Below are 24,947 nucleotides of genomic sequence, written 5' to 3' on the forward strand. Positions count from 1 at the left end.
ACATAGAATACAAGTATACAAGCAACCAAAGTCACAATTTGCTTCCGGGTTCGTGTTCAGATGAGGTACTATTACGTTATTGTGAACGTCAGCTGACCTGTAAACACTTTGAAAAGACGACCTGTGACAACTTAGTAATAGAAAGTCTGAGCTCTGCATAAAACAACTATTTAATTGCTAAATCAGCTTATATTGACCAGCGTCGATAGCAATCAGTAAATGTTATTATTATGACGTTGTCAGTTTCCGGGCCACCTAAGGTTCTACTGTTTTTCTTTTCATATTGTCGAACTATTTTTTATTTTTTTTTTAAATGTACACTGGCTTTACAATAGTTTACTAATAAAGATATCTTGAGGAAGCTTTTCTCCTTAGCTGTAAAAATGTAAATACAAGATTTGAAGTACCCATTTGAAAATGTCGTTGCAGAAATGGTGACATCCGTCTTAACTGTGGTTAATGGAATATCTTATAGGCAGTGGACTCCCTTCGTAAACACTTCACCTCCTTGCCTTCCAGATGAAATTAGAAAGTCGTGGCGGGGATACCTTCGGCAGAATGGTGGTAACCACACCTCTAACCGCACCTCCTGCAGCCCACCATATGTGTATCAGTTGTATTCACCACAGTCTTTTTGAACACGGCCTAGTAGGGAGGAATAGTAGGGGTTGGTGTCGCAGGAGCCTACCACTTGTGACCCTGTCGTAGCTCCCCAGGGCTCTTGGGACTTCCTCTCTCTAGCCTGTCGCACATGCCAGGCAGGCCGGTGGAAACTTTCAAGAAATACCTGAGGGCCTATGAAAGAGGTTGCACACACCTTGAGGGCATTGGCAAACATGGATTCATGGGTCCTGAGCCACTGAGAAATCCATGGCATCCTCCCACACAAAAAAACCTCCCATAGATCACCTCTGCCATTGAACAAAATGTCAGCACATGCTCTTGGGAATGTGCAATGTTTACTGTTTCTCTCAATTTAGTTAAATTGATTGCCCAACTTTGGTGCACACATGTTTGCACATATTTGTTTGTACTCTCCTGGGGGGAAAATACCTGTGAAGAAACCTTATCCTCCTACACCATCATGAAAATTGAGGGCGTTTCCTTCTCCTTCCGATCCTAAAGAACATTACTCCATCCTTTTTTGTGTGCGAGCAGTGTGTATCCGTATTTCTAGAGAGGGAATATGCAAAATGTTGGTGAATATCCACAAACTTTGAAGAGTGATCATCTTTCTTTTGACTGTACTCTTCCCTTGATACTACCCGTTTCCACACCGAAGCCTCAACGGCCGTATGTGTATTTCTAATAGTAAAATTCCACTCTTTCGAATTGAGGCTTTTAATATTTTCAGTTCTTCATTCTAAATTATACATGAGTGTGCAAAAATCTTTGTGGATTGGACATAGTTAACTTCAATTTATTGGTGGTACTTTCCACCTGCAAAGTTAGAATGTGTTACCTGCTATATTGCAATTTACAGGCGTATGTACTGAAGCTCAGTTTAGGTTTATAAAAGAGCCTATGTATCAGCGCTTGTATCTTAATCGTCATACTGTAGTAATGTTTTTCTCAACAGCATATTGAGTGTATTGTCTGTTGTTTTCACCCTAGTCCTCTGTGCCCAAACGTGCATGCTCAGGAATCATAATGTGGTGTGTGGGTGTGTTAGTGTTGCTTCTCTGGGTTTTCTGAGATGTACGTTAATAATAAAGAAAGAGGCCAACAATTTGTGTGAATGGGGGCCGCTGTCGTGACCGCGGTATTGTTGTGGCTTTCTACACTCCGGCGGCCAACCTACCAGCACATACTTTATAGCCAGATTGATGTGGTCGCTGTTAAGGCTCCTGGAAACTTCTGAGAACATCTTCCCAGGGCAGATGACGATGGATTAATAACCATTGAAGGAGTTGATTGGGAATGGGATAGATTACCTCATTTCATCATTTTGAGAGGAATAAACGCAGCGTGTGGTATTTAACTACGAAGCCAAGGTGGTTGCAATTTGAACATTGTATTTTGCCTTTTTAGATTTTCAATTTCAGCTCAGTTTACCTGATTAAATTATTAGGAATCCTGCTCCTTACCTGATCATGTCCATACTCCTAGTAGTGTTCTAGAATTAAAACATTAAAGGTGGAAATGATTGTGTTGTCTGTGATTGCATTTAATATACTGCCTTTTACCCTAAATTAAGATACCTATGTTTTGCTGATTGCCAGATGTTGCTAGCATCAGCTGTGAGGAATTACTGTCGGTCTATCATGGTTTCAGAATGTTGCTCACTTGCCTTGTACTTTTGTTCGGACTCTTTGAAAGGCTGAGCGCTTTCGATCTCATTGGCACCGTCACAGAGCTGTCTAAAACCTGATTAATTTATCCCACAACTGGTACCAGTACAGTACTTTCAAATGTGATCCTTAGTGCTGGTTGGTCTTTTATAAGTCGGAAATATTAATGACTTTGGTTTTGTTTTTCAGGAGTTTGCAGCACTTACTAAAGAACTCAACGTTTGTAGAGAACATCTTCTTGAGCGGGAAGAGGAGATTGCTGAACTAAAAGCTGAAAGAAATAACACCAGGGTAAGTCCTTTACCTTTGGCCATGGACATGTGGCTGATGGCCCAGCTGAAATGTCTGTTTGTTGCTGATGGGAAACTCTTACTAAAGAATATTCCACTTTTTCCCTCAGCAGAGAATTGAGAAAGCGGTTCAAAGTTTAGTGGGGCGTGAAAGATTAAATGATTCACTAAATCAAACCTGCTGTACAGTGAAACCGGTCTTTCAAATGTATTGTGATGTGTAGTTATTCAGACTAAGTGATGTACCAAGGTCGAGAAATGCTTCTCTATCTCTCAATACACTAACTACAAGAAATATTTTTCAATATGGTGTTGTGCAAGTTTTATATCTGGCAATGTAAATTATAAATGCAACACATTTCTATATTACTCCAATTTTGTCTGGATTGCACAAATGTTTAGGTTTTTGATTTCACACATGTTCAACCGCATACTCCAAGTAAAGTGGAACCACAAACCTAGGAAAAATGTGCTAAACTGTGAGCCATGGAAAAATGGCAAAAACTATGGTAATTTGTTTTTCTTTTTTCTTTCCAAAAGATGGGTAGATGCCTGTTTTCTCACCCCCCTCGCCCCCGTCCCCCCATCCGCTGGTTAATCCCAACATTTCTCGTTCGAGACATGACACAACCTTTTAATTTCTGACCCACAAATGGTGGAACACTATGCCTTTTGGAATGAGACAAATGTGCAATCTGCCACTTTTCAGAAGCAGTCAATAATATGGCTATGCCAAATCATGCTGTTTCGCTCCCTCTCGAACTTTGCGCTCATCTTTTATTGCCGGGGTGTAGCCCTGTTGCCTTGCAATTTATAAATAAATAAAAAATAGGAGCTCACAATGGACGTTTTTCACCGCATACATTACAACTATTCAGCTATCTTCTGGGTCGACCCACCCTATTATAGCATGGGGCTAACCTAGAAATGTTCAAAAATAAGTCAATCGGGGCAAAACTGGTCCTCGAGAAATTGGAGAAGAAAGATCTTTCTAGACTGTAGCAAGTGCTCGTGATTAACGCCTTGATAAAGTAAAGTAAAGTCCACATTTGTAAAGCGCACAATCACCCATAAGGGTCTCTAGGCGCTGGGGGCCGTCGGGAAGATTAAGCGAGCTATTGCCCAGAGTCACATGGTGCTGGGCTAACCTGCCGCCGGAGCCGGGGATCGAACCCTGATCCCCAGATTCCAACGTCAGTCGCCCTGGCCGCGGCGCCACACCTCTCCCACAGATAGAGATGGGAATGAGGCCTAGGTGAGGTGGATGATGGGGAGTGGGTCGTAGCTGTGATGACCCTCTTGTCCCTGGCTATCCCGTCCTGTCTGCGTCTCATCTAGTTTGAATACCTGCATAGGTAATATTATGCACTGACGCAACACTGACACTTGGGCAGGGCTCAAAACCTCAGCTGTAGAATATGCAGGTTCACTGAGGGCTTCCTCTATCACATTGTTGACCTATGCAGTGTTAGTCACATATTAGCACGAAATATACTCTGTCCTCGCAAATGAGGTAATATGAGATAATATTGCAGATGAATTTACCTTGACTTGTGCTCCTTTCCCTCTGTAACTAGACTATTTAAAATGGAATAGCGCAGTTACTGGGCTTAATGGGATGTCGGAGCTGTCCAAAACATAGTCCTGTTGGGAGAAACACTACAGGTCCCACAATTCACCAGTTGGGGCTTGTTAAGGGTTCAGTGTATACTTCTTTCGATAGGTTTACATGGAGGTACTACAATTCCCATGACCATCTGTTTTATATACACCATTGAAAGTGCTCTTGGAAGAAATGCCCTCCATTTGCAGTTACTGGCAAATCGACATCGGTCTAGAGAACGATTGATGTGGCGAAATTAATACGTAGTAGGTGAGCCCCATTTACCGCTTCAGCTTGTCTTAATTATGCAGCTTAGATTTGTTTCAAATATAGTGTATCCAGTTTTTTTAGGGTAATGATCTTGCGGAAATACAGGTCCTGGCATGAAAGACTCAGGATAGCGGTAGTGGTTACGAGGCTCCCTGCAATCCTCTGAATTTGAAGCAGAGTTGAGCCACGAATCGTATAAACTAAGTTGACATGAGGCTAGAGTTAAATAATGGAGTTCGAGTTCGATACAAGCACACAATCATTCTGTTTGTTTTTTGCACCTTTTTTAGAAAACGCTGGCAGCCATTCATATGAAGCCCTGATGTGAATCCCAGTACTACAAGCCTGGCTCTCGAAACGCGTTGTCACTCTACTTACACAGTGTATTATAAATTGTTCTTTTTATACTCTGGGAGGGTGCTGTTATGAAAATCATCCCCCATGTATACACTTAAATTATTTCCCTGTGTTAGACACTTGGTTGGTCTAGAATTCAGAATAGCGACAGATTCATTGTGGTGGTTACATGTTTTTGATGCAAATGTAACAAGGTTATGTTGTTCAAAAGTATTGTATGTATTAATGTTGTGTGTTCATGATTATTGTCTTTAGTGAATGTTAAGAACCCCAGTGTATGTCATTTGAAAAATAATTGTTTCACACATTAAAAAATTCCTCTGACAAAAAATATTTGATAGCCAAAAAGAGTGGTTAAAATAAACCATTCAAACAGAAAGAATAGTTGTCAGTTTGTGGCTCTAAAGCAATAAGAGCTTAAGGCGTGACAGTCGGGCCCCCCTTTTCGTGCTTTGAATTTATTCGGCCCTTCCTGGCCCCGGTCCTAAGGTCCTATCCCCTCTAGTTTTTGACCTTTAGAAAGGTGGCATTTTTCTGCCTAAACAAAGTGCCTTTCCACGAGAGTCACATGTATGTGAATGGATTTTCTGTGTTGTGTTGTGTATTTCTTCCTGACCTATGTACTAAAGTGGCTTGGCTGTGGATCATTTGGTTCCTCTCCTGAGCAGGATGGCCAGAAGAGTTGTACTCCGCCCTTTCTGTGCTTCAAAGGGTAGCCTGAGGGCTGTGTTCACCCCCTTTTTGACCACTAAGACTGCCTGCTATTCCACTAACACCTAGCCCTGCCTTTGTCCTCTTAGACAGATTGGAGCCATTCCTGGGAAAAGGTAAAGGTTAGACCAGGTTAGAGAAAAGCTGTCCCCGCTTGCCTCGGAGTTAAACCCGATTGGTTTTGTGCCAAGCTACTAGAGGGTTAGCACAGGTTTATTTAGTAACTTCTGTAGTTCACCCTGACCAGGATTGTGTTTATTATTTTAGTGGAGATCTCCCATCTCTCAACTAATAACCTTTTGGTCCAAGAAATGTTGGATATTAAAGGTTGGACAATTTAGAAGACCTATAACTAACTAAACATTTGTTGTGCAAAAGTAGAGTATTTAGTATTGGCTGAAAGATCATCTTTTACATTATCCTTGACTTTCTGTTTTCTGTTTCAGTTGCTTTTGGAGCACCTTGAATGTCTTGTGTCAAGGCATGAGCGGTCTCTGAGAATGACAGTGGTGAAGAGACAGGCACAGTCGCCTGCTGGAGTGTCCAGTGAAGTTGAGGTTCTCAAAGCACTAAAATCACTATTTGAACATCACAAAGCTCTTGATGAGAAGGTACTGATCTTACTTAATCCATTGCTGCTGGGTCTTTTGGTATCGATATTTCACTGTTTAAGGATGTACAAGAAATGTGTAACCCTGCAATAGCTAGTATTTTATTACTTTTTTTGACTGTGGGCTGTAGGGGTAGTCTTTAAAAAAAAAAAAATAATAACCCACAAGCCTACATCTCTAGCGAATCGTTTTGCCTACTAACAAAGCGCTGAAAGTGGTAATACAAAGCACAGTACACTGCACTTCTGGATATTATATATACAACATGGCAGCAAAAATAAATGTAGGCCAATTCCACATGATATTTATAGCCACTGTTCTGACAATCACACACTTATTCCTACAGTGTATATGTCCTTTGTCAACTGTGCAATGTCGCCTTTCGACAAGTCCAAAGCTTAGTCTCATATATTCAGTGGAGAAATATTTTTCTATCGTAAATCTCTATCAGTGGTGCGAACAAGTTAATGTTAACTCTGAAAGGTCATTTTTCAAATCCTGTTGTCTGTGTGACACACATGGCAGCTGTCTGGTGCCTCGGGGTGAGGAACAATGTGTCATTGTGTTACCTCTGTCAGCTAATGCACCCAAAGGCCATAAAAGAGTGTAGAGACAATCTCTTTTGTGGCTGACTCTGAAGAAGGCCTGCTCGGGTTGCAGGATGAGATTGCATTCAAGCGCGAGGTACAAATCACCAGATCTTTGAAGGAAAATAGAAGGCACCAGAAACTGAATCCACACTACTCTCCCATAGACCAGGTTAGTCCAAGTTCAACTCAGCCCTGTCTTTGGAGCCAGAATAAGTGTAGATTTCTCTAGTTGTATTTGTGCCTCCTTAGGTGGCACCACCTTCTCCACCCCACTGCTATCCACACTGCTTCTGACCAGCCAGCATGGTTATCAGTTTTACTGTAGTACCTTGCACCGTCCACTGATCCTTGGGCCAGCCCTTCTGGAGTACCTGTGGTCCCATGGGACCGGTTGCATACCCATAGAAACTTAGTCAAAGGAGAACCTCTATGTGATACAGGATTAACCCGGTACCGTTCCAACCTTTTGCTCTTCATCATCCACCTGTGTCTGTACAGGCATCTGTGGCAACGCTTGCTTTGGTAAGACGTGACATTGCCGAGCCTGACACCGGCATCTGACTCTGACCCCCAGCCCAGTCCAACTCTGTTAGCAACTTCAACATGTACAACGGCTCTGGCGTCGGCAAGGGCCTCTCGGCCTTCCCCGAGTCCCTGTTTACAGTTGAGTTCCATAAATCAAGGAGGGAGGCTCTCTTCCCTTCGGCAGGAATGTCAGTACCTTTTTGTACCTCTATATCAAAGTGGACTTGGATGGTCAGTCCCAGGTGAACAACATTTGTGACTCTGGGCCACTTTCAGAAGTAGTAGCCCTCCAAGGAGCTAGAAGTTTGGACACTTCTCCAGACATTTGACATTGACCCACACTAGTAACAGCAACAGCTTACCCGGAAACGTCTGCCTTTTTTTGTCCGTTAAAAAGGCAAGATCCTTGATCTTCCACTACCTGCAAAAGAGCAGAGGGACAATATCTTCATGTAAATGCTCTAGATACAACAGTCTTCTTCAGAGCCGTTACTATTATTTAACTTGGCACTTCAAGACTCTTTGGAGGGGCTCTGGTTGAAACCATCCTTGTGTCTGTAGTCAGTAGGACCATTGCTCGCAGAAATCCTCAAAAGCCCGGGCAACACAGGTCTCACCCAGCTAGTCCCAGGACCCACACTCAAAGGATCCCATCTTCACCACCAGTTACAGCATCAAATAAGACGCTACCATGCTGCTCACATGGACCAACCACTCCATCCGCTTCCAGATTAACACACTGAAAGTGAATGCACCTAGCAGCACCAGCCTACCAAGCCTCAACTGGGGAAAAATCTCCGAAACGTATTCGCTCAGCACCCTCGGCATGGAACAACCTTACCCCACAGACTACCTCAACAAGGACATCACAAACTTCAACAACTGGATCAGGAACAGCTCAGACTACTCACACCCATTAAACCCAGCAAGCAAGCAAGAAGATCCAATAGATACAGGACCTTAGAGAATCAAAAGAACTCTTTAAAAAGCTAGAATGGAAATGGAGAACCAACCACAAAAACCTCCAAAAGATCCACAAAACTGACAGATCCACAAGCCACTAGGCTGCTCTCAGATGCTACCAGCAACTACACCAAGAAATGTTTACTAGCTGAACGCATTAAAGGAAGCTCCAACAGCTGCAAGGTGATCTTCTCGATCATAAAGGGCGTCACCAAACCTCCAACATCCACCAACATCTTTCCCTCCCAAGAACTTTGCAGCTACCTATCAAACTTCTTCAACAGCAAAATCACTAGCATCTACAGCAACTTATATTACCGATCTGACCCTCGTATCCTCATTGCCTAACTACCCAACATAAACCAAGATAACCACCTGACCAAATGGACACCCCTCACCAGAGACGATACAGCAGTGAATATGCCCCCACGGACCCACCCCTCACCAGAGATGATACAGTAGTGATCATGCCACCACGGATCCATGACCCCACCACATCTACAACCTGATAATGTCATCAGCCCTCCCTCACCCATTTCATTACCTCCATCACACCGCCACATTTCTGTATGACTGGAAATACAAGGAAGTAAATACCCTCCTCCAAAAGGACCATCAGCCTACCCCAACCAACTGTGCAGCTTTCACCCAATATCCCTGCTCCCGTACCAAGCCAAAGTCATGGAGAAGGCCATCCACAAGCAACTCTCAACTCACCTCAAGCTTCACCTCCTATTGGGCAACACCCAATCAGGCAATTGAAAAACACAGCACGAAACAGCACTCTTTGCAGCCACTGACAACATCTGGATAATCCTGGATCCCGTAGAGACAGCAGCCCTCATCCTACTTGACCAGTCCATGACCTTAGACACAATCTCTCACAACACTCCGGTCAGAAGAATCCATGACTAAGGCATCAAAGGACCTGCATTCCACTGGATCTGCTCCTTCCTCACAGGAGGAACCCAAAGGGTTAGAATCCCACCTTTCATATTGGTGACCAAGAAACTGATCTGCGGAGTCCCCCAGGAATCATCCCTTATCACCACCCTGTCCAACGTTTACATTACCCCGCTAGTCAACATCATCTCGCTCATCTCATCTGCAGAAAACCCCCAAATTATTCTCTCCCTGACGGACAAGAAAAACCCCTCCAGAACCACATTCAACAACTGCATGACTATGCTAGCAAACTGGATGAGAACAAACTGCTTGAAGCTCAATTCAAAGAGACAGAAATTCTGATCTTTGGAAACGAGACCTCCCCATGGGACTCTGAGGGCCGTCGATGCTAGGACCAGCACCAACACCTACTGACCATGCAAGAAACCTGGGGATAAGCATAGACAACAAACTCACACTGACAGCACAACACTGACATACTACGAAAGATCTTCGAATGGCTGCCACAGAACACCAGACAGACTGTTACACTCATTACAAGCAGGCTCGGCTACGACAACACACCATATGCCGGAAGCTTCAAGCAACTTATGATAAAACCCCTCCAGACCTTTCAGAACGCCTCCTCAAGACTCGTACTAGACCTCAAACACTGCACGCAAATCACTTTGCACCTCAAGGAGCTCCACTCACAGGCACAGCTAATTCGAACTCCTGACTCACACATACAAAGCCCTACACAACATTAGACCAGCATACCTTGACAGCATCATACACTTACAACAGCCGACCAGATACCTATGCTGTATCTCACTCTTGTTCGCACACATCCCCGCATTCACAAAACCATGAGGAGGCGGCTTGTACACCCACATCTTACGCAAAACATGGAATGACATGGCTCTATGTATGACTGTGCGAGGTCCATATGCCCACTCGCCTGCTCAAGCACCTGGATACCCTCACAAATTATTAGTGCACTCTGCAAATCTACATTACAAATTGGCCTGCACCAGAAGATGAGTCTTTCTTGACCATCACCTGAAGACTCAGTGGTGCATCGTTAGCATCTAGATTGAACCTAGGGGATTTTCCCAAATACACTCTTAATAGGGAAGCCAAACGCTTGAAGACCTTGAAGAAGAAATCTCTTTTGTCTGGTAGTCTATCCCTACGCTGTCTAAGTGCTGCCTGTATGTTAAATAGATGCACTATAGAAAGCTAGCTCTGTATATGGTATGCTACTAGGTGGTTATACCTTGCACAGATTCCAGTGATATCTCAGAAGTGTACAGGGCTCAATGTAAACCCAAAGTGCTCTATTAGTGGTAGTGTGAGTGAGTAGCCTTAGGGCCAACACTTAGGAGTGTAAGACATTTATTGCACAACATTGACCAATAACGGATACATGACTCAAAAAGGAGATCCACACCAATATTTTAAAGGAAGCTCTGTTTGAGATTTATTTTCAGACCAAGATCTTTGCAATAAGGTAAGTCCCTTTTTCTGTAAAAATACTTTAGTCTTTTAAGTCGACAGTGCAATGTTCATAAAGTTCAATGTTATCCTATTGAGGAAAACAGTAATGTGGTTATACAGGTAAGTGCACTGTTTACAGTTCGAGTCTTCGGGTCTAAAGATTAGCAAGGGTCAGATGAGTACCAAAACTGCAACACCAGCGGCACAGTGGCGGCCGGGTGCAGAGATCACAATCGGATGTACAGCCCAATTCGTTTCATTGGATACTGGGGGTGCTCGTAACCACACTGCTTCCAGGTAGGTATATCTGTTTCAGGAGCCAAGCTTTGGGGGTTAGAGCAAGCACAGGGGGTGCTAACAAGGAGCACCAAACATACACCACCAACAGCACAGGGGCGGTCAGGTGCAGGGTGAAAGTACAGCGTCCGGTGGCCAATGCTCTTCAATGGAGAACTTGCTTCGGACAAACCAGCTGCATGCGTCGCACCAGAGGTTGCAGGAGGGATACCAGGGACAGCAGAGCTAGAGATGTAGGAGGTTGTAGGGGCACTTTCTGTTCAGCTCTCCAAGGCCCAGGGGCTCCGGATGCAGGGGTGCCTGTAGACGTCTGATTCTTCTTGCCGGTCGTAGTGAGGGGAAACCTCTAGGTTCAGGCTGTAGGCGTCATTGTGAAGTACAGGAGGGATCAGCCAATGCTGGACTTGAGGTCATGATCGCCGGGGAACCGACCCCAAACAGGCCAGAGATGTCTGGTGCAGAGTGGGCAGACTAGCCAATCTGGAGGGCACCATAGTCCTCTATTTAGGATTATTGGGGACAGGATGCGACCCTCAGGAGTCTCTGGTCTTTGTCGAAAGGCAGGCAGTCTTCCTCGTGTTCTAGAAGTCACTGGCTGCAGGACAGGCGTCGTTGTCTTTGCAGGGTCTTTGGAGCTGGAGAGAGGCCGGTATTGTTGGGGCCAAGTCGGTACTTTTTTCAGGCTTCTCTTCACGCCGTCTTTTTCGTTCATCTTGTTAGGGCACCTTAACTGGGGTGACTGTATCCTCAGTTATGCCACCCTCCTGAGGATGGGGCATAGACCTAGCCCCGATTGGAGGGGTCGCCCCATCTTCAAGATGGCAGGGACTGAAAGATGAACTTTACCTCACCTCCTCCACCGTATGGGTGGAGTTGGCAGAGGTGGGCACACCTCCTAAGCTTTCCTTCACAAACTGGGAGTGTAAACTGGGGGCTGCTATCTGCTGCAAACATTAGTGGCTGAGGAGTCGCATCGCAAAGGTGGCAGGCCTTTAAATCTTCCCTCTCGAGCACTGGTGTGACACCTCCGCCCAGGATGTGCATTGTTTCTGGCACCAGAGAGAAGAGTCTCTCGACCAGGGGTCCAGAAACCTGTCTGATGGTGGCAGGCTGCCTATAGCCAGTCCGTGGCCACACCAGGGTTGGTAGGTTGACAGGGGGCACCTCTGAGGTGCCCTCTGAGTATATGGTACAATAAATACCACAATTGCATCTGTGTGGGTTTATTGAAAGGAGTAGTTTGGTACCAAACTCCTGAGTTCAGAGTAGACATCATTGTGCTAGGCAACTCGACTTGTCTAGTTTCCAGCCCATGCACCCTCAATTACTTCCCTGGCACTTACAATATCTAATAGCCTTAAATATTGTAGGGACATATCTGCTCAGGCAGATATGCCCACACCTGTGGCATAGTGCACCCTCCGTTAGGGCTAGAAGGCCTGCAAGAGGGGACACTTACCTCTACTTTAGACCGTGTTAGTTGTCATGGCACACAGTGTGTCAAGTCGGCTTTGTCGCTTTGTCTGCACAAGGCCATGCATGCTGCAGTGGCAGTCTGCATGGCCTAGGGGAGGGTTCCCTAGGCGACCTTCTACAGTCCCAATGCCCTATATATCCAGGTTCCATTAACTACAGGTTCCATTAACTACAGGTTCCATTAACTACAGGTTCCATTAACTACAGGTTCCATTAACTACAGGTTCCAGTAACTACAGGTTCCATTAACTACAGGTTCCATTAACTACAGGTACCATTAACTACAGGTACCATTAACTACAGGTACCATTAACTACAGGTACCATTAACTGGGCCAATTGTGGAATTTTGTAGGAAAGACGCCCTGGCACAAGTGACCTGGTTGGTAGGGACCCTCTGAACTACAATCGAAACATGAATACCAGGCAAAAAGTGGAGGTTAACCTTGTCAAAGGAGGCACTTTCTCACATACACCCATTCTTTTTGAGACATGACAGCCATGGTGATCAGACATCCCAGATCATCTAAAAACACTTTTTGGAAGTGGTGAAAGATAGACCGGACGCTTCTAGGCACATGCTGGCGTAGACACCACAGTCAGTGTGACTAGGTCAGTGGACCTATTGATAACCTAGAGATGCCATGCATGCCTAAGGTCCACATGGTTTTCGTCCGATGTGCAGATCACTTTTGTCCTTTGAGGCGACCAAATGCACCTTGGGGTTGTAGTCTAGCTCTGTGTCCTGTTGCCTCTTTAAGAAACCTACCTGTATTTGTGAAACCTAACTCACAAAGTTGCCAGTGTATACTTCAGATCAGCAGCAACAGAGGAATCTGTGCTGCAGTACAAAGTAAAAGGCAGCGGCCATGCCAGACAACTCCCTTTCTCCTATTCCACTTCAAGGTAGAAGAAGCAATAGTAGTTTGCTGGTGAAGGAGCATGCAGTGCCAGTCGGAAATAGTTTCCCTTTTTCTACAGGCCTTGAAGGCTGTAACGTCATACTGCAGGATCTTTCGGACTATAAAAAAGCAGTACCACCTTTCCCTCCACCGTCGTCCACCACACCTCCCCATCCCTCGCTGGTTTCAGTGGACCACTGGCCAATCCTGCAGCACAAAGTGACCAGCCAGTTGCAAAAGGGTCAATAGAACGAATGCCAGTGGACCGTGGCTTGTGGTCAAACCTTGATCTCCGGGTCCTGAATTGGTTCCTCAGGAAGGTCCTATTTAGGATATCGTCCCGGGCTTAGGGTTGTATTGACACACACGCTCAAACACTGGATGATGTCTTTTGACTTGCAGAATGTGTACTTTTCATATTCTGATCCTGTGGCTCCACTGGTAGTACTTAAGGTTTGTGATGGGTTCTCTCATTACCACTTCAATGTTTACTTTTGGATTGACCTCGGCAACTCAAATCTTTACAAAGGTGTAGGTGGTTCATCTCAAGACAGTCATGGATAGCCGTATTCCCCTACATGGAAGACTGGCTGATCAAGGCTAGTTCTCCCGAATTGGTGTTCTGTCACCTACAGGTGACAGTGTCCCAGTGCAATATCTCAGCCAAAATGTCATATAGAGCCCTTAAAGTGGCTCCTATTCATAAGGGCAGTACGGAATACCATCTCACTCGGAGCCCTCTCTTCTAATATATAGTACATTCAGCATTTGATTCTGATGTTGCGAATGGAGGCTTGAGTCTCAGTTACTTGACCTGTTGGCTTCCTGCATCCACCTGGTCCCTCATGCATGCTGGCCCATGGGGACTCTGCAGATGGTGTCTCTGCAGATGGTGGTTGCAACATCCCAGAGATATGGATAAATCCACTGTGATCTCCTAGGATGGTGCAGTTGTTAAGGTCGAAAAACGAGATGACGGTCACTAAAAAGACTATTCTCTTTCCCCTACAGTGGTGGCCATGTTTGTAATGAATTCTTCCTCTTAAGGTGGAGAGTGCATTTAGGGGTCTGGAGGTTAAGAGGTCTTTGCGCCCAGAATAGCAGAGTTGTCACATCAGTATGCTGAAAAGGAGGGTGATCGAGTTGGCACTCAAGACTTTTCTCCTGGCATTTTGTTTCAGTCGGTGCAGCTCTTAACCAACAATTTGACCGCAATGTGGTACCTCACATTACAGGTGTACGTGGGGGTCTGGACTCTCTTCCTAAGAGCACAGACTCTGGATCTGGAACTGGGTGCATCAGCACTGCCAGTTGTTGGTGGTCCTTCACCTAGCAGGTTCGCTGAATACCTGGGCCTAAAGTCTCAGTCTACATCATCTTGCTGGTCCAGAGTGGCATCACCAGTCTGATGTGGTGAAGACCTTTTTGCCTTATGGGGCCCACTTAATTGGTGCCTCTTTTCTGCTCATGACCATGGCCACTGTCTAAAATGTGGAGCCCTAGTCCAATATCTATTGCAGGGAGCTTTGAGAAATGAGTTAGTCAGAAATTAAGATTCCTGTCCACTACGCATTTTCCCCATACCTTTTATTCAGAGGTAGATTCACCATTGCTGGCCCAAGTCATTCTTATTGCCCTTGACTGGCCTGTTGATTGCGGCCCCTTCATCTTCCTCTCAGAGTGGATTTGTTGTCCTAATCAAGGGGCCAGGTCCTTTACCCTAATCTTTACTGCCTACACCTACATGCCTGTAAATTGAGCATATCTTTCAGATACTACCGGAAGTGGTGGATGCGTTACTTTTGGCATGTTGCTCTTCAAAATTTGTTTACATGGGGAGATGGAACAAGTTTGTTTCCTGGTGCACCAAGAGGTTGATTGACCCATAAAAAAATCCCTTTCAAATTTACTACAATTTACACTGTTCTTAGCACAACAAGAGTGAGCAGAGGTTTCTGTCCAGGGATACCTCTTGGCGTTGTACAATATCATCTGTCTACCAGATCAACCCTCCTTGTTTTTTAAGTCTCTGTTGGATATGAAGTACTGAAATGTATCCACAATGTCCTTGTATAATGCCTCAGTTGGACCCTAGTTGATACTGGTATCTCTTCTAGGGATTTAGTTTGAGCATATGCATAGTTGGTAGGATGAATCTTTTAAAACTGATTTCCATGTTAACATTACCTCAGCTTGCCAGTTTAGCGAGCTGACGGCTTTGTCTGTTTGTGATTGTTTCCATTCATGTTGCTGATAATCTATAGCTGATTTCCTTCCAAAGGTAGTGTCCTCTTGCCATCTGGGGCCGTCTAACACCATTACATCCTTTTTCCCTTCATGTCCCCTCACCAAGAAATAGGAGAGGAGAAGCTTGACAGATTTGACCTGCTGCTCATAGTCCGCTGTTACGTTGCCCATGCAAATGCATTCTATTCAGACCACAAGCTGTTTGTCAGTACACTGACAGTAAAAAAGGAAAATCCGTGCAAAAGTGATCCCAGTCTTGCTGGATCATTCTATGTATTAAGATCTGTTATGCGCCAGCCAAGGAAGAACCACCTGAACGTATCAATGCTCATTTCACCAGAGCAAAATCCTTCGCATCAACCCTTGCTAGAGGGGTATCCAATGGCAGACATCTGTAAGGCAGGTGCACGGTCCTTTCTCTACAGTTTCACCATACACTATTACTTGGAGGTGAAAGAAATTATCATTTTTCCAGGCCTGTCCTACACTATTTCCTAATTTAGTTCTCAAGTCCTACCACCCGAGGGGGATTTTGCTTTGGAACCTAGTCATAGCTGAGGAATCAAAGTAGAAGTATCCATAAGAAAAAAAAGATACCTTGGGTAGCGATCTTTCTAGTTGATACTCTATCTACCTGCAGATTCCGCACCAATTGTCCCTCCTTCCCTCTCTTGAGAACCCTACTGTGCTTCATAATAAGATACCAAGTTACTGTTTGTGTTGCACTAATCGTTAACTAACAGTCAGTCGTCTCAATAACTCCTCTGAAGTGTCGGCCAAAACAGAGTTGAAATTGCTTCAAGATGTCCTCACCACCCTGTGCCCGATGTTGAATGCAGTCTGCACCCTGATACCAGCACCGGACAGTTATTGCAGAGGTTACTGGACCACTCTGACAGCTTCTGGATGTTCAAAGGTGAGGAATAGGCAGGTAGAGAATCAACGAGAAAGATAGTTTCCAAAGGGAAGTAGCTTTTTCTCTTGTTACCGTTTCCATTTGTAATTACATTTTCATTTCATGTGTATATGGTGTGGAGAGAGTGCACTTAAGGCGCCACGCAACTCTGCTTAGAATAACTCTGTATTTTAGTTACATTGTGACATTTGCGCCGAGATGCCTAAGGGTAGTCACACGCTCTACAAATCCCATAAACATACACATTTGCACTAGTGCCTCGTGGCTTGAATCATAAAAGTAACCGTACGCCTAAATTACATTTAGGTTTTCTAATAGCATCACTTATGCTCACGTAACTGACGGCCAAAATGTGAATTTGCATTTACAAATTGATTTACTCACACTTCAAACTGTCAGCATGGGAGAATTTACTGTGTTGATAAATATGCACATCTGGAGTTTTATGGGCATTTGCCAAAGTACGTTAACTCCCACATCCTGTAAAGGTTGTTGATATTCGCAAAGATTTGACGGATTAATTCCCTCCAATCATGCAGATGGGGACTTACCCCTGCCAAGTGCAGGAATAAGTACACACACCAAGTGTGGCAGGGATGAAGGAACATTGGAATAATTGGTGGGAATTCACTAGAGGTGGGAAATAAATTATGTTCCGCCAGTGGAGTGTGCAGTGTGAACTCTTAGCTTTACGCTTGTAATGGGGAGTTCCGGACAAACTCTGCTAACCGCCGCAAGTCGGAGTATTTCCTAATGTGCGGGAGGGTACCCGGCGAGATTTTTTCAACACGGGTGGCTGCGGACGTTTGCGACAAAGATACTGCTAGAGTAGAAAATCTACCCACGCAGCAGCAAAGAAGCAGTGCTCGCTTGCTCAATGCATGGTGCCAGTCATGCTGATTATGCGTCATGGAACAAGCTCCCGCTGCTAAAAATGAGCACAACAGGGGGCGTGGCTAGCAGCCAAGCATGGCGGCAGCGTGAAGCGGGAGCTCCCCACGGCATACCGGCCTTTAGTAAAATCCGATAACTTCATCCGACACACCGCCCACCCGAAGTAGCGGTATTAGCTCAGGAACCCAAGCGGCACCACCCGATCCAACTCCGGCGAAAATCGTGGGCCGGGAACTACACCATCCCGCGCTGGGCCTGCGACTGCAAGGAAGCATCGGCCTAGCGTGACTGCCGAGCCCCGGCGGAAGTGCGACCTGACCGGCCTGAATTCGGAGGCGACCACCGCCCCCCGACCGGGGCGAAGCGGAAGACGCCCCAATACCAAAAGTAACAGTGGGAGCCCCCGAGGAGCCGGCGGGGACTGTGCAGGCGGAAACGGCAGCCGGAGACTGCGAAATCCCGCTAAGGAACCACTGCGGTGGATGACTCGTGCAGGTCTCCGAGCGGAGGGCGGCGACTCGAGTTTCCATCGGGCGCCCCGTCGGAGGTGAGGCCTGGTCGGCGCGAGTGGCACGGGAAGAGTACTGGCGCACCAGGAGTGAAGAGGCCCCCTCGCCGTGGCAGCGGCGATCAAGATCGCACGCGAGGCAGACTTTCAGCGGTACAAGTAAGTGCCCCGGGATCCCGCAAGGAAGACAAGCACATGGGAAAGAGCGCCTGAGGAGCAAATAGCGTCGGCCAGACCCGAGGACGGGGCAACAAGGGAGGCCCCGGCAGGCAAACCTCCGGTTGGACCTTGGGCAGGCTCCTAGCACTGGCACCATAAGAATCCCGCCTGCCGGGCTGGCAGTGGCACAGAACAGGCACTGAGCGATCCCGGTCGGCAAAGCGAGAGGAGCAGTGGGGTCATTACCGCATAAGGATCAGTGGGAAGCGGACCACGAAGCTACGCATTAGACGCAGGAGGACTGCATAGCGGACCAACATCCCCCCGATACAGACAAGCGCCCTACTGATCAGAGACATACCATAGAGATCCTACACGACTAGTGACGGGGCGAAGGCACATAGGCGGATTCGCCGAGGCTGGCACATTGGAGGCCGGATCAGACACGGTGGGCTGAATACCCCTGCCGACGAGCGTCAGGCTCCTCAGTGTAGGGAGCACTTCGAGATCCGAGACATAGCAGAGCATATACCGAACTGCATTCCCCTGACCCACGAAGAAGGTGCACTACCCCTCACCACGTGGGGACCGCGGTGCTGACCGGGACAGGGTACAAAATCCGCAAGCCTCGAGCCATGGCAGGCAAAGGGACCAGGAGTGGTTTGACGCAGGCTAGACTAGATAAATTTGCCTATAGCCAGCACGGGCAGTCACAAGTCACTGGGCGACATTCCGCAGGAGCTACTCCAGACACGGAGGGGACCAAGAAGGTGACACTTGAAGACATAATGAAGACCCTCTCGGAAGTGCAAACGACAGTGGGTTCCATCTCTTCTGAGGTTACTCTGCTGCGAGCGGACTTTCAGAAAATGACCGAAAGGGTGTCTCAGGTTGAGGTGGTTACGAAATCGCTTGTTGAGGACACTTCGGAACTGCAAATGGCGATGGAACGCATGGAGAAAGTCACCAAGATGCTACAAGAAAAGCTGGACGACCAAGAAGGGCGTTCCCGAAGAAATAACATACGTATCCTTGGTCTTCCGGAAACAGAAGGAAAAGGGGCAATGGACCTGTACGTCGAGGACTTCATAAAAAATAAACTGCAACCTAAAGGCCTATCGCACTTCTTCTCAGTAGAAAGGGCGCACAGGGTGCCTGGCGGAACGCCCAAACCAGGAGCAACACCGCGGCCTGTACTGGCTAGACTTTTTAATTTTAGAGACAGGGATGCAATCCTGTAAGCGGTGAGAGTTTCACCACCTGTCAAGCTCCAAAACTCGACTTTGGCCTTCTTTCCGGACTACACAGCGGAAGTGGCCAGACGCAGGAAATCCTTTACTGAAGTGAAAAAAGCGCTGCGAGACAGAGGCCTGCCGTACTCGATGCTGTTTCCGGCCAAATTACGGATTGTGGCCGATGGGAAGACTTGGATTTTTGACAAGCCAGAAGTGGCTCAGGACTGGCTTGATGGATGGAGACAGGTGGGACAACACCAACGTCTCCACAGAGATCGACCGAACCATCGCAACGGCAAACACACAGATAAACCGACCAGCAGTCCAACACACCAAGATGATACTGCGAATGTGGGGCCCGACGTGGGACAGGACCCGCTTGACTCTGGGCAGCCGGCCCTGGCATAAGGGTGAACTACTTCTGTGTCAGACCGAGTACGATACGAGGGAACCTGGAACTGGTGAAGCTGAGTAGGGTGGGCAAGAGCCGATGCCTGTGGGGGACTCACCAACCCCACGAGCAAGTAAGATAGTTGGGAATGGGACAAAGCACTCTGCCAAGTTGGGGAAGCGGGCGGGGGAAAGTCCGGGGAGCAGGGAGGGGGGTTGGAAGGGGAGTTATAATGTTAATGTTACTGTTAATAGTCATCACTCATGTTCCATGGTACACGACAACGCAAAATGGCAAACTATTCATGTGCACCAACACACGGCGCTGCATCTGCACTGCGCATGGCGACCGGTCACCCGAAACACTGCTTACGCGAACCAATGGCCCAACAGTTAAGCGATGCACCCGCTGAGGGCGCCCCTACGACGACTGATGTGCCCCCCCTGCGCATGCTTACCTGGAATGTTAGAGGCTTGGGGGATAAAATCAAGAGTGGTCTGGTTCTGCAGGCCATTAAACGCCAGGGACCTGATCTAGTCCTGATCCAAGAGACACACCTCGCAGGGACGACATGTAAAGCGCTTGATAGACGTGGGTATGTGATGGCAGTGCATGCGGAATTCACAACAGGCTCCAGAGGGACGGGGATACTAATGAAAAAAAATATCACCTTTTTTGGTGGAACGCCGCAAGACGGATGATCTGGGTCGTTTCGCAGCAGTGCATGGCCAATGGGAGGGGAGGCCTCTCAATGTGGTCTCCGTGTACATCCCCCCGGCACTTCACTCTACGGCATTGCCTGCACTTGGTAAATTCCTCCTAGACCTCCCAGTGGGTGATACGATCATAAGGGGGGACTTCAATGCAATAATGGACCCCACATTAGACACCTTCCCCATGAGAGACCGCCCCAGAGGGGACTGCAACGCTCCCTGGCTTTCTGGAGGCAATAGGCCTTCTGGACGTATGGCGACAGCTGAACCCAGTGGCGACCCAATACACGTACTACTCCGCTGCACATAATAGCCTTTCACGGATTGACTATTTTTTGTTTCTGGGGGTTGGGCTGGGGTCAGTGGATAAGATAGACATCCTGCCTAGAGGCGTTTCTGACCATTCTCCAATATCTCTATTGCTCACTACCAAAGAAAGGAAATGCGCTAGGATATACCCAAAATACCCAAACTATTTGAAGATCCCTAAGATCAGGAAGAAACTCAAATTAGCCACCACACACTACTTTAAAGAGAACGCTGGGACGGTATCCTCGCCCTCGGTCCTGTGGGAAGCATATAAAACGGTCCTCCGAGGTGAGGCAATAGCAGCGATAACGGGGCACAAACGAGACTCCCGGCGTGAGCTCACAGAGCTGGAACTGGCACTCCACAGCGCGAACACTACTCATATGTCAGATCCCACCCCAGAAACGACACAATTACTGCAGCTCCGTCAACAGCAGTTCCAGGCCCACCTCAAAACGACCGTCAAAGGCTATATCGCAAACACAGCACATAGAGTATATGATGTAGGTGATAAAGCCGGGAAAATGCTGGCGTGGTTGGACAGGAGAGGGGGCAATACCAGAGGTATACAGAGACTTTACACACATGACGGTCAGCTGCAGACACATCCTGAGCAAATAGTGTGCACCCTGGCACGTCATTTTCAAGAGATATACACCCCGGAACGGGACGTCACTGCACAAGCGGCGGCGACTTCGCTCGACAACATTGCCATCCCCAAGCTCACACAGGAGGCACAGCAGGAGCTAGAGATTGACCTAACGGAAGACGAAATTCAATTGGCGATACAGGCATTGCAATCCGGTAAGGCGTTGGGTCCCAATGGGCTACCCGTGGAATGGTATAAAACAATGGCTACCGTGCTCAGTAAACCACTGCTAGACATGTATACGGAAAGCCTGGAAAGGGCGGAACTACCGCTTGACCAGCGTACAGCCACGATTGTTGCCATACCAAAACCGAACAAGCCTCCGACTGCATGTACCTCATACCGCCCAATATCCCTGCTTAATGTGGAAGCCAAAATGTTGGCGAAACTCCTGGCCAGCCGTCTGACACAACACCTACACACACTGATACACCCTGATCAGTCAGGCTTTATGCCTCACAGGAGTACAGCGCTAAATCTCAGACGGGTCCATGGGGTGATGGCACGTGCGCACCTTCTTTCGGAACAGGCAGTGATCCTCTCACTTGATGCCAAAATGGCATTCGATCTAGTAGAATGGGAATATCTATTTACGGTGCTTACACGTATGGGCTTTGGACCGAAATATATTGCGTGGGTGCGGCTACTATACACGACACCAGTAGCGCAAGTAGTGGCGAATGGCCACATTTCACCGCCGTTCCTGCTGAAACGGGGGACCAGACAGGGGTGCCCTTTGTCACCCCTGCTCTTTGCCTTGGTGCTGGAGCCGCTGGCGATCCTGATTAGAACGACGCCACTGTTTCGGGGTATCACATGGGAAGAAGGCTGGGAAGATAAAATCTCCCTATACGCGGACGATATGCTCATCTACATGGTTGACCCTAACAACGGGATCCCTGCCCTATTACACCTCTGTAACACGCATGGGAAGTCGTCAGGCTATACCCTGAACTGGTCCAAGTCAGTCATATACTTGCTTAAAGGCCCGGAGCCATTGTTGCAAGAGGAATGCCCCCTGGCATTGACTACAACCTCCTTTAAATACTTGGGGATTATAATCACAAATACGGCCGCAGACTTCTTCGACAAAAATTTAAAGTCACCTATGGACCACCTGCATACAGACGTTAAACACTGGGCGACCTTGCCCCTGACCTTCCTTGGGCGGGCGGCTCTATATAAAATGATGGAGCTTCCCAGGTTCCTTTATGTGCTGGAAAATACCCCATATATAGTTGCACCGCAGTATTTTAAACGAGTTGTAACGCTGGTCTCCAGCCTACTCTGGAATAACGGACCGGCGCGTATAGCTTATGATAAATTGATAAAAAGTTGGTATGAGGGAGGGATTGCACTACCCAACGTTCAATTATACTACTGGGCTGCCCAACTTAAAATAATTAATCAGTGGATCCACGCCCCGCGAGATGACCCAGCCTACAAGGCGGACTGGTCTCAACTGGGGACGGACTGCATGCTTTCCGTTTTATACAACAAATCGCAAGTCAAAAAGATGGTGGGCCCGACGCAGCACACAGCGTCCCTGTGGCACGTAGCACAAACGCGACTGGGCTGGAAAGGGAAAATCACCAAACTGACGCCACTATGGGACACTAAGTCATTGGGGAACCTCAGATCATGCAAAGGGTTTACACAGTGGGACTACATAGGAATCTCCACGGTGGGGGACCTATGGGACAAGGACACAGTGATTGCGTTTCCACAACTCCAACAACAGTACGGCCTAGGCCCCACCGAGACGTTCAGATACGTGCAGATACGTCACACACTGCTCCAGGCAATCCCAGCAGACACTGAAATACCAGAGTCCTCGCCCCTGGAGGATAGACTACTGACGGACTTTATGCAACAGAGTGCGACTTCTCTCACATACAAAAAACTGGTTAACAACCTGGAGGACCCTACACTTAAACTTAGAGAGAAATGGGTGGGAGAGATAGGAGAGGTAGATGATTCGGAGTGGAATGAAGCGCTTGCCTCCCCGAGAGAAGTAGGCATTTCGGCAAAGTTCAGATTGGTGCAACTCAAAATTCTGCACCGTATTTACTACACTAGAACGCTACTTCACAAGATACAGAGGGCACCACACCCCTTCTGCCTTAGGGGATGCGGGGAGGAGGGGACACTGTTTCACACGATATGGGAATGTCCACAGATACAAGAATTCTGGAAACAAATTATGCGCACTGTCTCCCAGGCCCTTACAATCTCCATTCTACCTGAACCCCGCAAATGCCTGTTGAACATCTGGGACCCCAATGATCTGGATAGATATGGACTGATATGGGCCACACTGGCCATGACAGTGGCTAAACGAGACATTGCACAGAAGTGGGGTGCTCCGGAGCTGCCTACAGCGAATAGATGGACAAAAAATATGGACATACTGATGGTGACGGAAAGGGCGGTGTATGTGCTCAGGGCTTGCCCCCGTAAGTGGAACAAGATCTGGGCAGCTTGGAATACATATAGGGGGGATATCTGTGAACCCTTGCCAGAAGACGAGGATCTAGACTCCGAAGGGGAGGATGAGTAGGGGGGTGGACGATTGGTTGCTAGATTACTATATGAACAAGATGTCGCTTTACTGCAGCTTTATTGGAACACAAACTGTAGACATGTGGGATGGCTGGTGGTTTGATATGGGCGTGAGAGGCATACTGGAAAGTGATGACACCTGTTAGGTTTTTCTGCCTTTTTTTTTTTTTTATCTTCTTCGCAAATTAGTATATATGTTCTGAAGGTTAGAGTGATGCGACGTGTACAATGGGAGACAGCTACCTTATGCTCCAACAATTGCATTACGGACAACTGGTAGTAACCATACCTGTCACTGTTGGGACTGAACTTAGCGTATATCAGACTACACATTTAATATACTGATCTACTGATAAGAAACTGCATGGAGAACAAGATTGAAACTTGATTGAAATATTGTGTATGTAACTTCTGCCTTCATGTCAATAAAGTTTTTAAAATATAAAAAAAAAAAAAAAACTGAGCACAACATGCCGTTTACACGTAATGTTTTGTGAAACTCCATGGAATCTCAGAGTTTTCATGTTACTCCGCGAGTTGAGTCCACCCCTAGATTATAAAGTTTTTTTTTCACAGGGAACAAATACACTTTATTGTTTTTGTATCTGCATGCAGAAATATAGACGGACTATCCATCCATAAGCGTAAATGTTTACAAGTTAAGAAAGCAAGAGTCTCAAGTTTTTAGAAGCACTCTTGTAATTAGTGAATTCAAGGAAAACTGAGTCTTTATGCAAAATCATGAGCAAATTGGTTACACTCCTTGTGTCTCAAAATCCTATGCTCTCTATTATACCAGTTTGTGTAGGAAACACCCATGTTTCAATGATTGTCTCCCTTTAAGGGATCTACTGGTGAATGATGTCACAGTAGATCTCAAAACGCAGGCTGATGTCATCAAAGGGTCTGCTTCAAGAACCACGGCACAAGAATAAGTTTGAGCTTTATTCCCAAACCATGTCTTCCCAAACTAGAATCCGGAATTACCCTCTTACTAACATTTGATTACATCACCCACACTACACCCCCACCCCAATTAAAAACAATGTTCACTAACACAATTTACATTACGTTTGATTACAAGAACTTGTCTG

The 24,947-nt window shown here is 46.8% G+C and overlaps 1 protein-coding gene across 22 annotated transcripts in view; it reads left to right on the forward strand.

Annotated features, from left to right (window-relative positions):
* The window catches only part of PPFIA1 (PPFI scaffold protein A1), an 807,831-nt gene that overhangs the window by 193,654 nt on the left and 589,230 nt on the right, over positions 1-24,947 (forward strand). For all 22 annotated transcript variants that reach the window (XM_078684274.1, XM_078684276.1, XM_078684283.1 and 19 more), the window contains exons 3-4: positions 2,481-2,582; positions 5,969-6,133. In XM_078684274.1, coding sequence (XP_078540400.1) covers positions 2,481-2,582; positions 5,969-6,133 — 267 coding nt within the window. The remainder of the gene's footprint in view (positions 1-2,480; positions 2,583-5,968; positions 6,134-24,947) is intronic.

The sequence above is a fragment of the Lissotriton helveticus genome, chromosome 3_2 (assembly GCF_964261635.1).
Source record: "Lissotriton helveticus chromosome 3_2, aLisHel1.1, whole genome shotgun sequence".
NCBI lineage: Eukaryota > Metazoa > Chordata > Amphibia > Caudata > Salamandridae > Lissotriton > Lissotriton helveticus.